Genomic DNA, 17,069 nt, shown 5'->3' on the forward strand with positions numbered 1-17,069 from the left:
CTTTAGTAATCAGTTTGATCCCAATCTTTTGAAGTTATGATATGCTCAAAAGAATGTGATTTTGATTTAATTTATTGTCACATGTACCTAAGTACAATGAAGAGCTTTGTTTACAAGCAGATCATAGTAAGCAAGGATATACAGATCATAGGGTGAAAAAAACTAGACAGTGACATACAAGTTGCATCGCACAGGGTGTGCACTGGCAAGTACAGATTCAGAGTTTAACTTTAAAAGTGTAGAATGGTTATAAGAAATGTTAGAGTTCGATCTGCTGAGGGAGCTGACAAGGAGTTGCATGGTTACAGCAAATGCCAACAATTGATTACCAACCATCCTTCAACTGTCCTTTTCTACCTGTTTTAAAAAATCCAGCCCCTTTTATTAAGCTAGAATGATTCTTTCTTTACCTCCTGTACAGTTACTTCTGTTGTATTTATATATTGATTGCCATTAGTTGGCAAAGGTATGATGGACCAAATGTTTTATCATGTCACAATTTTATGATTAAATAACTAGCCAGATTCTATACAATTTTTAAATTCAAGACAAGCATTAAATGAGGCTAAAATGCTGTAAATGATTTTGTGGGGTCCACCTCACTGATATTGTATACTGTTTGTAAATAACCTAAAATACTTCATACAGAATTAAAATAAATCTTATCTCTTGGTCACTCACCTGAGTGCAATAATGAATGGTGTAGGTGTGTATGTTATTTAATATGAGAAATATGTGGAAAGGTAACTAACCTATTTTATGTTAATGGTAACGAAGACTTTCTTTAAAAGTATCAGAACTATTATTACATAGCTACTGGGTCATAGCTATTCATTGCAACAAGATTCTGAATTGCTTTGTTACTATGGAAGCCTATTTTTAAAATTTTATTTCCTTGGTGAGTCATGGAGTAATGAGAATAGAGTCATGGTCAGATAAGTAGATTGCTTTGTAATTTTATTACAGTAAGGAACAATGTATGAATAACAATACAAACATATTGTGACATGAATTTAAAAATGATTTAACTCCCCGCATTCCATTTGACTAGATCACGGAAAGATCTTAACAATTCATAATATTACTTTTAAATGATTTTGTTCTAGTAAAATGGATTATCACATATGCATTAGGATAAAGTAGAAGCATTAATTGTAGAATCACAAAGCTACATTTTTAGCATGCTGGTTTAGTTTAATTGTGTTGAACTCTAGTTTTAAAAAAAAAATCTGCCTGTACACTATTTACCTTTTTCAGTTATATCATTGAACAAGTTGTATCATGTAGAGAAATTACAATTTTATTACATTCGTAAACTCAACATTGATTAATGAATGAAGAATGCTTAATGCTAATTACACTTGCCTCCTCTCTGAGCCTTCCTACCACTTTCCCAGCCATGAATAACATTTAAAATGTAACAGGCAGTATACATTTTAAGTTCAAGACTAGCATTAAATGAGGCTAAAATGCTGTAAAATGATTTTGTGGGGTCCACATCACTGATATTATGTACTGTTCATAAACAACCTAAAATACTTCATACAGAATGAGGTTCTAGAAAGGGAGGAACTTAGAAAAGCTATTATCATTTGGGGGACAAAGTACTGAGCAAACTGTTGGGATTAAAGGTAGACAAGATTTGAGGCTCTGGCTTATATTTTAATGGGAAGTGGGAAGCAACAGATCAATTAGTTTAACATCTATTGTTGCAAAGTTGTAAGAATCTGTTATTAAGGAAGTAATTAAAGGACATTTGGAAAGTCAAAACACAATCTGAGTCAACATTGTTTTATATAGCGTAAATTGTGTTTGACTACTTTGCTGGAGTTCATTGAAGATGTAACAAGCAAAGTGGATAATGGGGATCCTGTAGATGCAGTATGTCTGGACCTCCTAAAAGGCATTTGATAAGGTGCCACATAAAAGATTAATATGCAAAGTGGGATCATAAAGGATTTGTGGTAATTCTACTAGCTTAAATAGAAGATTGGCTAACCAACGGAAAGCAAATGTTGGGATAAATGGATCTTTTTATTGGTGGACAAAATGTAACTAGTTTTAGTGTCACAGGCTTTGGCCCTTAGGCTTCAACTATTCATGATCTATTAAAGACTTGGATGCAGGGATAGAAGATATAACAGCTATATTTGCAGGTCCCACTAAAATAGTGTAAGTGGAAATGAAAATTAAGAAATTTACAAATGGATATGGATAGGTGAGGTGAATGGGTCAAACTTTGGCAGATTTTTAATGTTGACAAGTGTGACTTTATCCATTTTGGTCTAAAGAATAGAAAGGCAACTCCTTATCCAGATTGAGAACAACTTCACTGCTTGGAAGGATCTGGGTGTTTTCATACGTGAATCACAGAAAAGTAGCATGCAAATATATTATGCAATAAGGAAGGTAAATGGAATTTTGGCATTTATTGCTAAAGGATTAGAGTTGGTGAGTCTGGCTGCAACTGTGCAAGACAATAGTGAGACCACACTTCAACCATTTTTGATCCCCTTATTTGAGGTATATATTTGCATTGGAGGCACTTCACAGTAGTTTCACTAGAGTGCATCCAGTGGTGAAGGAGTTTGTCCTATCAAGAGAGGTTGAGTACTTTAAACCTACTAATTTAGAAGATTGAGGAGAGCATGTTTCCATGGTTGGAAAAAATGACAACTGGCTCTTAATTTGCAGAATGGCCTGCTTCTGCACCATAGACCGTTCTGTGATTCTGAGAGTTTTTATGGAAATTGTGGCATTTGCACCTTTCATAAATCACCTGAAGAAAGTGAGTTTGATTAATATGCAATTACTTGTTCAACAATGTATGTTTCAATGACCATCACTTAATCTCTATTGCCCATAAAAATGTCCTAGATATACGGAGTTTCAAACCATCTGACAATAAGTTGCCGTAGAGTTTAAACCTCCGATTTAGAGAGGCAAATATTGATTAGGGATAGTTGGGATGGTTTTATGCAAGGAAAATCCTCTCTCGAACTTGATTGAGTTTTTCTTTGAATAAGTTATTAAGAAAATAGTTGATGTTTATTTGAATTTTGGTAAAGCCTTTGACAAGGTTCCACATGGTAGACTAATTAATAAAGTTAAGTCACATAGGATTCAGTGTGAGCTTGCCAATTGGATACATAATGGTTCAATGGTAGTGGAGGGTTGATTTTCGAACTGGAGGCCTTTCACCAGTGATGTTCCACAGGGATTGGTTATGGGTCCTCTTGATTGTCATTTATATAAATAATTTGGATGAGACTATAGAAGGCATGGTTAGTAAATTTGACGATGACCCTAAAATTGGTGCTATAGTAGTCGGTGAAGAAGGCTATCTAAAATTGCAAATGGGTCAATGGGCTGATAAATGACAGATGGAGAGCAATCTGGATAAATGAGAGGTATTGCATTTTCATACAACAAACCAGAATAGGATGTAGGTTTGCTCACTGAGCTGGAAGGTTCATTTTCAGATGGTTTGTCACCATACTAGGTAACATCTTCATTGAGCCTCCGCACAGAGCACTGCTGATGTTTCATGCTTTCTATTTATATGTTTGGGTTTCCTTGGGTTGGTGAAACCCTAGCCAATCGCTTCTACATCAAAGACATCTCTGAAGTGACTGCCAGACTACTCAGACCCCTTGGCATCATGGTAGCCCACGAACCGAGCAGCACACTAAAACAGCAGCTAATGACTCTGTACAGGCAACAAGCAAAACTAGTGCAATTTACAAAATACTGTGGAAGGACTGTAACAAGCACTAAATTGGACAAATAGGCAGAAAACTAGCCACCAGGATACATGGACATCAACTAGCCACAAAACGACATGACCCTCTCTCACTAGTATCCTTTCATACCGATGAGGAAGGATGCCACTTAGGCTGGGACGACACATCCATCCTAGGACAAGCCAAACAGAGACATGCATGAGAATTCCTAGAAGTGTGGCATTCCAACTGGAACTCTATCAACAAACACATTGACTTGGACCCCATTTATCACCCCCTGAGAGAAAAAAAAAGGAAATGCCATCACCAACTCTAGGAAACCCAAACATATAAATAGAAAACAGGAAACATCAGCACTGTTTCATCCGGAGGCTCACTGAAGATGTTACCTAGTATGGTGATGAAATGTCTGAAAATGAACCTTCCAGCTCCGTGAGCAAACCTAAATCCAGAATCTCAACCTAATTTTGAAATTTCCTTCCCAGCACACTCTGTTCCTTCTGTTTTTAAGAGGGTGGCAGCAATGGTTCGTGATAACGTGACTGGTCTAGTAATCTAGAACTCCAGACTAATGTTTTAGGGACATTGGTTCAAATCTCACTGTGGCAGATCAAACTTGAATTCACTATAACTCTGGAATTAAAAATTGGTCTGTTGTCTTAGTTTATAAACACAACTGGTTCACTAATGTGCTTTAAAGAAGGAAGATTCTTGTATTTTCTGGTCTTGCTAACTTGTGACTCCCACGTCCGTGTGGTTCTTAAACATTTTCTTATGGCAAAGCAAATAACTCTGTTGTATCAAAACTGCTACAAAACTTAAAGGAATGAAAATGAATGGCCTACGTGATATTGACTAGGTGCCACGAACACCACCAACAGAAACAATGCAAACTCCGTAAACCCAGTCTAGTCAATCCTGCAAAGTCCCTTTTAATAACATCTATGGATTAGTGTCAAAAATTGGGATAGACTTCTCAATTTTCCAAAATGCATTACATTCTGGAAAGGTGTTGTCAAGCTGGAAATTAACAAAATGAATTGCATTTTACAAGGGTGGGCGTTGGGTGTGGTGAGGTGGGGAGTCTAAAAGACAAGAAGCTAAAGCCTCTGGTCTATCACAGAGGACATGTTAGAATTGATCATTTAACAAAAGGTTAATTGGGAAGAGTTTGCATATTTCCAACAACCACAACCATCTTCCGTTTGTATTAGATATGGCTCCAACCAGTGCAGCATTTACTGGGATTCCCATTGACTCCAGTTTTGCTAGGGCTCCTTGATGTCATTATTGGTCAAATGCTGCCTTGATGTCATTCGTATCTCACCCACCAGTTCACGTACTTTTTTTTGTTCATGTTTGAATCAAGTAACACCAGAACCTGAATGTTGCTGACAGACTGAAATTGAGTGTGAATGAACAGTTTATTACTTTTGCAAGTGCTAGCTAATAGCACTGTTGATCACCACTTTCATCACTTTGATAATGATGATACAAAGTAGACTGATATTTGTGGTAGTTACGTTGTATTTGTCCATAGTTCCTCAGTTTCGTCAGAGACTCTGAGAAGGCACCCAGTGAGAATTTGGTGGGGGGAGGGGGTGATCCGCCTGGTGATGGAGAATAGGGAGATTTCTCAATAGTTCTCACAGTCCGCTTCATTTCTTGAAGAAGGTTGTGGTGATGGTGGTGGCAACATCTCTGAAAATGGCAGGGTTTTCATGTTTGTTTGTCCCAGAGTTTCAGGAACAGTTGATTTTGAGGTGTTGGCTAAGCTCTGCTCCTCCAAGTTTGAAAATCTTTGCTGGAGTCCCATCCATCCGTACAACCTTTCCATTTTCACAAGTTTCATGGCGACTATAATTTCTACCACATTAGATGGAAGTCTAAGATCATCTTTAGAGAGCTGGCGGATTTCCACGTCTTCTACTTGGGGTGGGGTGGGGGACCTGACCAGGTAGTCATGGATGGAACGGTCTTTGCGGAAGGCAGAAAGGGGTGGGGAGTTTTTGGAGGTGGCGGAAATGTCGGCGGATGATTTGGTTTATGCAAAGGTTGGTAGGGTGGAAGGTGAGCACCAGGGGCGTTCTATCCTTGTTACGGTTGGAGGGGTGGGGTCTGAGGGTGGAGGTGCGGGATGTGGACGAGATGCGTTGGAGGGCATCTTTTAACCATGTGGGAAGGGAAATTGCGGTCTCTAAAGAAAGAGTCCATCTAGTGTGTTCTGTGGTGGATCTCGTCCTCCCGGGAGCAGATACAGCGGAGGCGGAGGAATTGGGAATACGGGATGGCATTTTTGCAAGAGGTGGGGTGGGAAAAGGTGTAATCCAGGTAGCTGTGGGAGTCGGTGGGTTTGTAAAAAAAAAAATGTTGGTCGTCATTAATGGAGATGGAGAGGTCCAGGAAGGGGAGGGAGGTGTCAGAGATGGTCCAGGTAAATTTAAGGTCAGGGTGGAATGTGTTGGTGAAGTTGATGAATTGCTCAACCTCCTCACGGGAGCACGCGGTGGCGCCAATGCAGTCATCATTGTACCGGAGGAAGAAGTGGGGAGTGGTGCCGGTGTAACTACAGAAGAGCAACTGTTCTACGTAGCCAACAAAGAGACAGGCATAGCTGGGGCCCATACATGTGCCCATGGCTACCCCTTTGGTCTGGAGGAAGTGGGAGGATTCGAAGGAGAAATTTAAGAGTGAGGACCAGTTCGGCCAAATGAATGTGTGTCAGTGGAAGGGTACTGTTGGGGACGTCTGGAGAGGAAAAAATGGAGGGCTTGGTGGCCCTGGACATGGCGGATGGAGGTGTAGAGGGATTGGATATCCATGGTGAAGATGAGGCATTGGGGCCGGGGAAACGGAAGTCTTGGAGGTGGAGGGCGTATGTGGGGAGTTCCTGGACTGGGGGGAATAGGACAGTGTTGAGGTAGGTAGAGATGAGTTCAGTGGGGCAGGAGCATGCTGAGACAATGGTTCGGCCAGGGTAGTCAGGCTTGTGGATCTTGGGAAGGAGGTGGAAAGGGGTTCCCGGACAATGAGGTTGGAAGCTGTGGGTGGGAGATCTCCTGAGGTGATGAGGTTCTGTACGGTCTGGGAGATGATGGTTTGGTGATGGTGGGTGGGGTCATGGTCGAGGGGGCAGTAGGAAGAGGTGCCCTCGAGTTGGCATTTGGCGTCAGCGGTGTAGAGGTCAGTGCGCCAGACTACCACTGCGTCCCCTTTATCTGCTGGCTTGATGGTGAGGTTGGCATTGGAGGGCTGTGCGTTGAATGTGTGGGGTTGGAGTGGGGAGCGGGGTAGACAGGTTTTGGCGGTTAATGTCCCGGCGGCAGTTGGAACTGAAGAGGTTGAGGGCAGGTAATAGGCCAGCACGGGATGTCCAGGTGGATGCAGTGTGTTGGAGGTGGGCAAAGGGGTCCTTGGAAGGTGGGCGGGAATCCTGAGTGTGAAAGTAAGCTCGGAGGCAGAGGTGACGTCACGGCATGTATTAAATTCAATGATGCGTGACGGAAGGGGATGAAGGTGAGTCCTTTGCTGAGGACTGATCGTTCGTCCCTCAGTGAGGGGGAGGTCAAAATGTTCAGTCAATCAAATATATATCTTAAAATGTAAAATATGTTGTGCTATTCTTTAGCTATTAAGTGATTCATTCTAATTTATCTCAAATTATTGGCCACTGCATGAATCGTAAAAAAGCTTTAATGTGAGGAATAATCACTGGTGTGAGATGTCTGAAGTGTATCTATCTCTGCATGTACTAATACCAAGAAAAATGAATAAAAGTGTTACGTGGCGAGAGTAAGAAGTGAATTGGTATGAAATTCCTGTTGTAATAGAGATGGAACTTGAATAAAATTTTCCACAGCAAGATTTAAATCTGTTACTTATAAGATGTTAGCTTGAAAAGCCTGTTGCCAAAATGTAGAATCAAGCTATTTCCTGGCCTGAAAATAATTTGGAAACCGTGGCCTGTATGTGGTTATGGCAAAAAATGTACTTTGAGTAATCAACAGAACCTTGACTGTTTACAGATGGGATAGTCTCTATATGATAAATGGCTTTTAATCAGTTTAGTTCAAAACCGAGAACTCATTATTTGTTAGACATGGTATAATAGGTATTATTATCAAATATGAGTATACTTTGTGGGATTTGAGAGGAGAGGTGGGAAAAATTCTTTTGAGGATGCATTGCCTGAACAGAGAATTGATGATGGTTACCTCCCTTAACAAGAACCTCAACGTTGGACATGAAGGAATTTGCTGACAGTTGCAAATTCAATTGCAACTGTAAAGAGCAATCCTTAAAAATATTTAATGTATGAGAGCAAGCATCGGATTTAATTACTGGGATTATCAACATATCTTTAACTAGAGAATAAAAGACTGCTAGATGTGAAGTTTCAGACCATGAGTAGAAAATGGATCATGCACCATGATGGTTTCTATTGATTTAAATAATTATGGTCTAGTAACTCTTGCCTTGATTGTAAAATATTTTATTTTGTATTTCAGATTCTGTTTGACCAAGCCCAAAGATCCATCAAGTTACAACTTCAGACATTTGTTAAAGAGTAGGCATCTTTTTTTTTGTTCTTCTTATCCTTTTAACCATTAAATTTTGCTTAAATGATCAGACACAGCAGAAAAGACCTAAGTCTGTAAAGTCGAGACCTTGACACCTGCACAAAAGTCATTGCTATGCAGTAGTTTAGGTGTACGTATGTACTTTGAGATACTGTATCATAGTGAGATGTACAAGAATTAAGCATTTTTACATAATGACAGTGGTATCGGATCTAATTATTTTTATATTATTGTTGGAACGTTTTTCCTCTGAAAGATCGGTTGGAATCAGTTTTCATCATTATAATAATTCTAAGCCATAGTAGAGTCATAACCACAGAAACAGACTCTTCGGTTCAGCTTGTCCTTGCCAACTGCACATCCCAATCCAGCATTTAATCCATATCCCCCTTGAGCACTCCTATTCATATACCCATCCAGACGCTTTTTCAAATATTGTAATTGTATCTGCCTCCTCCACGTCATCAGGCAGATCGTTTGATACATGTGTCACTCCTCTGTGCGAAAAGTTTGCCCCTCAATACTTTTTAAAATACTACCCCTCTCACCTTTAAACATATACCTTCTAGTTTTGGACCCCCCCATCCTAGGAAAAAACCTTAGGTATTCACCTTTATTCATGCCACTCATGATTTTGTACACCTTCATAAAACCTCAATGGTTCGATTTGGGGGAAAAACAAAACCCAGCCTGCTCAGCTTCTCCCTATAATTCTAACACTCCAACCCTGGCAACATCCTTGTAAATATTTTCTGCACCCTCTCAGGTTTAACAACATCCTCCCAATAGAAGAGTGACCCGAATTGAACACAGTATTCTAAAAGTGGCCTCACCAATGTCCGGTACAGCTGCAACATGACATACCAACTCCAAAGCTCAACCTTCTGAGCAATGAAGGCAAGCGTGCCAAATGCTGCTTTCGCTCCATGTCTAGCGGCAAGTCCACTTTCAAGGAAACGTGCTGCTGTAACCCTAAGTCTCTTTGTTTGGTAACACTCCCTAGGCACCTACCATTAAATGTTGAAATGTGTGACGCTAGAAAAGCAGGTCAGGCAGCATCAGAGGAGCAGGAGAGCTAATATTTAGGGCGTAAGCCCTTCATTAGAACATTCCCGGTGAAGATCTTATGCCCCAACGTTGACACTCCTGCTCCTTTGGATGCTGCCTGACCTGCTGTGCTTTTCCAGCACCATCCTTTTCGACTCTGGTCTCCAGCATCTGCAATCCTCACTTTAACCTGCCATTAACTATACATGCTCTGCGCTGGTTTGCTTTACCAAAATGTAACACCCCATGCTACTTTCCGTTACTCTTTGACCCATCGGCCCATCTGATCAGGGCTGGTTACTGAGGTAATCTCTTCACTCTCCACCACACCACCTATTTGGTGTCATCTGCAAACTTACTAACTGTGCCTCTTATGTTCACATCCAAATTGTTTCTACAAATAACAATGTGGTGGACCCAGCACTGATTGTCATGGTACATCGCTAGTCCCAGACCTCCAGTCCGAAAAGCAGCATTCTACCACCACCCTCTGTCTTCTACTTTAGAGCCAATTTTGTATCCATTTGGCTAGTTTCCCTGGATCCCATGTGAGCTAACCTTACTAACCAATCTACCATGCGGAGCCTTGTCAAATGCTTTGCTGAAGTCCATATAGATGACGTCTATAGCTCTGTCTTCAATCTTCTTTGTCACCTCTTCAAAAAAACTCAATCACGTTAGTGAGACATGATATAGAATAGAATATCCTTTATTATCACATCTACTCCACTAAGCTTTTACAATGTCTGCCTCTTGTGGTGTCATATTAGGTACAAATACCTGGATGCCAAAGAGGAATAAAAAGTATTTACAGAATTTAAAAAATAAGTTAGAAATAAGACATCGTTAAAGGATTGACATTATCGTCAGGTGAAAAATGTCAAATAAATATTACATTGTAGCAGTTCAGTGCAGGGCCTCCACATGTTGCCAGACCCCAGTCTAGCAGCCATCCCTGCTCCGCTCCAAGCCTGCAGTACAATCCGTAGTGGCATTCAACTGCTTCAAGATAAGTTCCAGCAGTGCCTCCCCTACTCCGGCCTGCACGCAGGACTCACTGCTACATATGCTGTTTCTCCACATGCCTGCTGCTCTGGGACTGTGCTCCTTTGGCTCAGGGGAGAAAAAAAACAGAAAAAAGGAAGTAGAAAAACGGTCAGAGCAGAGGAGCCCTGGCAAAAGCGTCTTAATCTGCTATCTTGTCAAGATATCCCACGTCCAAAGCCATGTTCAACATCCTTGATCAGACCTTATCTTTCCAAATGCATATAAATCCTGTCCCTCAGCATCTTCTCCAGCAACTTAACTACCACTGACGTAAGGTTCACTGGTCTATAGTTTCCTGGCTATTTCTTGCACCCTTTCCTGTTGACTACTGGGGAGCCTACAATACAATCCCAGCAAGATGATCAGCCCATTCTTACTTCTCAGGTCCATCCATTTTAACTTTATTGGATGATCTCCCAGGAATATCCTCCCAATTACAGCTGTAATGTTATCCCCCTTCCTCTCTCGCACCCTTTTCTATTCTTTTGATAGCATCTTTCCTGTGGGACATTATGCTGTCAGCCCAGTCCATCCCTGAGCCATGTTTCTGTAATAGCAATGATCTCTATGTCCCATGTTCCCAACCATGCCCTAAATTTATCTATTACTTGTCAGGCTCTTGCATTGAAGTAAATGCAGTTTAATGTATCAGTCTTACCCTGTTCTCTGCCAAGCTCTTGTCTGCTTTGCTAATTTGACTTGCTTCCCTTATCTATTGTACCAGCCTCAGCCTTTCCCTTTTCTCCTACCAATAGGATTCACAGCCAAACACATTTCCTGTAGACATAATCTCTAGAAACATTTGTACTGTCCCTGATCTCCGACATCGAATAGTAAGAGCACGTCACTGTCCTGAAAGCCATTTCTGCCCTTTTAACAATGTGCAGATGCAGAAATTACCTAAAAACTGCCACAATCCACTTTGTTCAAAAATGCAGCATTGGCATCGTCTTATTGCTCAAATATTTGCTTTTGAAAATGTGTTGCTGGTTAAAGCACAGCAGGTCAGGCAGCATCCAAGGAATAGGAAATTCGATGTTTCGGGCATAAGCCCTTCATCAGGAATGAGGAGAGGGTGGCAGGCAGGCTAAGATAAAAGGTAGGGAGGAGGGACTTGGGGGAGGGGCGATGGAGATGTGATAGGTGGAAGGAGGTCAAGGTGAGGGTGATAGGCCGGAGTGAGGTGGGGGCGGAGAGGTTAGGAAGAAGATTGCAGGTTAGGAGGGCGGTGCTGAGTTGAGGGAACCGACTGAGACAAGGTGGGGGGAGGGGAAATGAGGAAACTGGAGAAATCTGAGTTCATCCCTTGTGGTTGGAGGGTTCCCAGGCGGAAGATGAGGCGCTCTTCCTCCAACCATCGTGTTGTTATGTTTTGCCGGTGGAGGAGTCCAAGGACCTGCATGTCCTCGGTGGAGTGGGAGGGAGAGTTAGTGTTGAGCCACGGGGTGGTTGGGTTGGTTGGTCCGGGCGTCCCTGAGGTGTTCTCTGAAGCGTTCCGCAAGTAAGCGGCCCGTCTCCCCAATGTAGAGGAGGCCACATTGGGTGCAGTGGATGCAATAGATGATGTGTGTGGAGGTACAGGTGAGGTTGTGGCAGATATGGAAGGATCCCTTGGGGCCTTGGAGGGAAGTGAGGGAGGAGGTGTGGGCGCAAGTTTTACATTGTGGAGGTTGGGTTGGTGGGGGGTGTGGACCTGACGAGGGAGTCACGAAGTGAGTGGTCTTTGCGGAACGCTGATAGGGGAGGGGAGGGGAGGGAAATATATCCCTGGTGGTGGGGTCCGTTTGGAGGTGGCGGAAATGACGGCGGATGATACGTTGTATACGGAGGTTGGTGGGGTGGTAGGTGAGAACCAGTGGGGTTCTGTCTTGGTGGCGGTTGGAGGAGCGGGGCTTAAGGGCGGAGGAGCGGGAAGTGGAGGAGATGCGGTGGAGGGCATCGTCGATCACGTTTGGGGGGAATCTGCGGTCCTTGAAGAAGGAGGCCATCTGGGCTGTGCGGTGTTGGAACTGGTCCTCCTGGGAGCAGATGCGGCGGAGACGAAGGAATTGGAAATATGGGATGGAATTTTTACAGGGGGCAGGGTGGGAGGAGGTGTAGTCCAGGTAGCTGTGGGAGTCAGTCGGTTTGTAGTAGATGTCTGTGTTGAGTCGGTCGCCTGAGATAGAAATGGAAAGGTATCATCTATTGCATCCGCTGCACCCGATGTGGCCTCCTCAACACTCAACAAGAGGTTGTCCTCTTCACTTGAAGTGTTAGGCAGTGATTCTTTTTTTCAGTTTCATATCAATTATGAAACTGCACTGTTTGTTTGGTGAAACCTGATCTTCAGAGCCCTTATGCAGTTTGTGTTACAGCTGTGAAATTACACATGTTAGTGGTTTCATAAAAAGCCAATCTCCAAGCCTTATGCAATTCCTCAATCTTTGACCATGCCAAGTGGTCGCTCTTGGAAACACTCTTGTATAACATTGTGGTGGCATACCTTGACTTGTTGATGAAGGCAGAGCGGTAGACACTGTCCATATGGACTTCAATAAGGCATTGGACAAGGTTGCGTGTTGTAGACTGATTAACAAGGTTAGATCGTGTAGAATACAGGGAGAACTAGCCATTTGGCTAATAATTGGCTGGAAGATAGGAGACCGAGGGTAATGGTGTTGGAGGATTGCTTTTCGGACTGGAGGCCTGTGACCAGTGGGGTGCCACAAGGATCATTACTGGCTCTCCTTATTGTCATGTATATAAATTATTTAGATGTGAATGCAGGAGATGTGGTTAGTAAGTTTGAGATGATCTCAAAATTAGTGGTGTAATGGACAGTGAAGAAAGTTATCTTTAGAGTACAATGGGACCTGGATCAGTTGGGCACATGGGCTGAGGAGTGGCAGCTAGAGTTCAATGCCAATAAATGTGAACTGCTATATTTAAGTAGGGCAAATTGGGCAGGACTCATACACTCAATGGTAAGGTCCTGGGGAGTATTGCTGAACAAAGAATGCTTGTGATGCAGGTTCACAGCTGCTTGAAAGTAGAGTTACAGGTAGACAGGGTGGTGAAGGTGGTGTTTGGTATGCTTGTCTTTATTGGTTAGTTCATTTAAGTGTAGGCATTGCAAAGCCATGTTGCAGCTGTACAAGACATTGGTTTGGCCACTTTTGGAATACTGTGTTCAGTTCTGGTCTCCCTGCTACAGGAAAGGGTTCAGAAACGATCCACAAGAATGTTGCCAGGATTGGTGGGTTTGAGCAATAGGAGTAGGCTGAATAGAATGAGCCTGTTTTCCCTAGAGTGTTAGAGGATGTAAGTAACCTTAGAGAGATTTATAAAATTGAGAGGTGTGGATGGGGTGAAAAGTCAAAGTCTTTTCCTCAGGGTAGGAGAGTCCAAAACTGGAGGACATATGTTGAAGGTGAGAGGGGAAAGATTTGAAAGGGACCTAAGGGGCAATGTTTTCATGCAGAGAGTGATGCTTGTATGTAATGAGTTGCCAGAGGAAGTGGTGTAGGCGAGTACAGTTGCAACATTTAAAAAGCATCTAGATAGGTATATGAATAGGAAGGGTTTAGAGGGATATGGACCAAATGCTGGCAAATGGGACTCGATTAATGTAGAATTATCTGCTGGACAAATTGAACCAAAAGGTCTGTTTCTGTGCTGTACATTTTTGACTCTGACTTGACTAGCTTTTGATTTGAGAGAGTACTACTGTGGATATTTTAGAAAAGAATGAGAAAGATTACTGAGACATGCATTGTGAAGTACTCAATAAAATGGGTGAACGAGCAGTGTCCTTCGTTACCTAATTAAATACCAATTTGCCTTTTTTTTGTACAATGTCTGCAAGATCTTTTTAAAGGATTAATTGTCATGCAATGTGCTGACACATCGTAAAAAACTTGCCTGACGTGTGGCTTTTCCCATTGGCATAACAGTGACGCAACTGAAAGCAGGAAATTGGACTAGTTAATTTCAACAGTTTTCAGATACTTTTATTGACAAAACTATTTGAAATTTACAACATGGTCGTGTGTTGACAGTGTTGGCTTTTTGTTAGAGAAATCAAATACAGCTTATCGCATCACCATTTTTTAGTCATACAACACAGAAACATACTGTTTGGTCCAACTCGTTTATGCTGAACATAATCCCAATCTAAACTAGTCCCATCTGCCTGCTCCTGGCTTAAATCCCTCCAGGTTTTTACTATTCAAAATGTCTTTTAAACATTATAATTGTATGCACATCCACTACTTCCTCAGGAAGTTAATTCCACAAGCAAGCCTTCTTCTGTATAAATGATTGCCCCTCGTGTTTTTTTCAAATAGTCATAGAGATGTACAGCATGGAAACGGACCCTTCGGTCCAACTCGTCCATGCCGACCAGATATCCAAACCCAATCTAGTCTCACCTGCCGGCACCCGTCCCATATCGCTCCAAACCTTTCCTATTCATATACCCATCCAGATGCCTTTTAAGTGCTGTAATTGTACCAGCCTCCACCAGTTTCTCTAGCAGCCCATTCCACACACGCATCACCTTCTATGTGAAAACGTTGCCCCTTAGGTCTCTCTTATATTTTTCCCCTCTCAACTTAAACCTATGTTCTTGAGTTCTGGATTCCCTCCTCCCAGGGAAAAGACTTTGTCTATTTTTCCTATCCATGCCCTTCATGGTTTTATAAACCTCTATAAGGTCATCCCCTCACCCTCCTCTGCTACAGGGAAAACAGCCCCACCCTATTAACCTCTCCCTATAGCTCAAATCCTTCAACCATGGCAACATCCTTAAATCTTTTCTGAACCCTTTCAGGTTTCACAACATCCTTCTGATAAAAGGAGACCAGAATTGCACACAATATTCCAAAAGTGGCCTAACCAATGTCCTGTCCAGCTGCAACGTGACCTCTCAACACCTGTACTCAATACTCTGACCAATAAAGGAAAGCATACCAAACGCTGCCTTCACTGTCCTGTCCACCTGCGACTCCACTTTCAAGGAACGACTAACCTGCACTCCAAGGTCTCTTTTGTCCAGCAACACTCCCTAGGACCTTACCATTAAGTGTATAAGTCCTGCTAAGATTTGCTTTCCCAAAATACAGCACCTCACATTTATCTAAATTAAACTTCATCTGCCACCCCTCAGTCCATTGGCTCATCTGATCAAGATCCTGTTGTAATCTGAGGTAACCTTCTTTGCTGCCCACTGCACCTCCAATTTTGATGTCATCTGCAAACTTACTAACAATATGTCTTAAGCTCACATCCAATCATTTATATAAATGACAAAAAGCAGTGGACACAGCAGCAATCCTTATGGCACTCCTCTGGTGACAGGCCTCCAGTCTGTTTTTTAAAAAAAAACCTCCACCACCACCCTCTGTCTTCTACCTTTGAGCCAGTTCTGTATCCAAATGGCTAGTTTGCTTTGTATTCAGTGAGATCTAACCTTGCGAACCAGTCTCCCATGTGGAATCTTGTCGAACGCTTTACTGAAGTCCATATAGATCACATCTACTGCTCTGCCCTCCTCAATCCTCATTGTTAATTCGCTTCTCACCTTAAAAATGTGCTCCTTATCATGAAATCCCCCTTCCTCAAAGAAAGAGAGCTACCATTAACTCAATCTGTAACCTTCAAACTTTTATAAACTTTATAAGCTTCTATATGGTTGCTCTCAACCTCCTCTGCTCCAGTGAAAATAGTCCAATCCTATCCAATCTTTCTTTATAACTCAAATCTTCCATTCCCACCAACATCCTGGTAAATCGTTTTTGACCCTCTCCAGCTTAATAATATCCTTCCAATAACTGGGCAACCAGAACTAGGTACAGTATTCTAGAAGAGGTCTCACTATTGTCCTATACAATCTCAACATGATTTTCCAACTCCATTGCTCAGTACTGTAGTTTCGAAGATCTTCTCTCTTTCTGAGTATGTTCAAGGCTGAGATAGACAAGTTTTTAATGAGCTAGGGAATCGATCGTAATAGGAAAAGGCAGGAATATGGAATTGAGAATTATTAGGAAAATCAAGATTCCATCTGACTCATGGAGCACATCGTTTGGAAAGTGAAACCTGCAGATGCTGGAGATCAGAGTCGAAAAGTGTGGTGCTGGAAAAGCACAGCAGGTCATCCTTGGATGCTGCCTGACCTGCTGTGCTTTTCCAACGCTACACTTTTTGACTGCTACATCTTGTATCCATTGCTCCAGCAAGTCCTTAATCTTAATTCTGACTTGATATTGATGTTTAATTTTATACTCCTTCACTGAATTGGAGAGTGCAAATGTGCACCAGCAAACAACAAAGGGCATTCAACAGTGACAGAGAGCTTGCATTGTCTCACAGGCTAAATGTCCAGCATGGATATTATAAGCAATAGATAATACACAAATTATAAACAATGGGTAGTTTTCAATGCACCAAATCTGTCTTGCAAATTAAAACAAGATATATGCAGTTCAGTGTGAGACAACAGGTGAAACATTGTAAAAAAGATCTTTTTTATTCTAAAATGTAGTTTGGTGACAAAGGTGCTCTATTTCTGTTTGTTTTCCCTCAGTTTTACCTGGGGATAGAGAGGTTTCTGTTCTCTGTAGATACTGATTGATTAAATACATACTTTTTTTTAATTAAAAGCTGGGAA

The 17,069-nt window shown here is 42.0% G+C and overlaps 1 protein-coding gene across 2 annotated transcripts in view; it reads left to right on the forward strand.

The window, feature by feature from the left end:
• The window catches only part of LOC132821868 (arf-GAP with coiled-coil, ANK repeat and PH domain-containing protein 2-like), a 164,717-nt gene that overhangs the window by 55,839 nt on the left and 91,809 nt on the right, over nt 1-17,069 (forward strand). For both annotated transcript variants that reach the window (XM_060834772.1, XM_060834773.1), the window contains exon 5: nt 8,252-8,310. In XM_060834772.1, coding sequence (XP_060690755.1) covers nt 8,252-8,310 — 59 coding nt within the window. The remainder of the gene's footprint in view (nt 1-8,251; nt 8,311-17,069) is intronic.

The sequence above is a fragment of the Hemiscyllium ocellatum genome, chromosome 13, assembly GCF_020745735.1.
Source record: "Hemiscyllium ocellatum isolate sHemOce1 chromosome 13, sHemOce1.pat.X.cur, whole genome shotgun sequence".
Lineage (NCBI taxonomy): Eukaryota > Metazoa > Chordata > Chondrichthyes > Orectolobiformes > Hemiscylliidae > Hemiscyllium > Hemiscyllium ocellatum.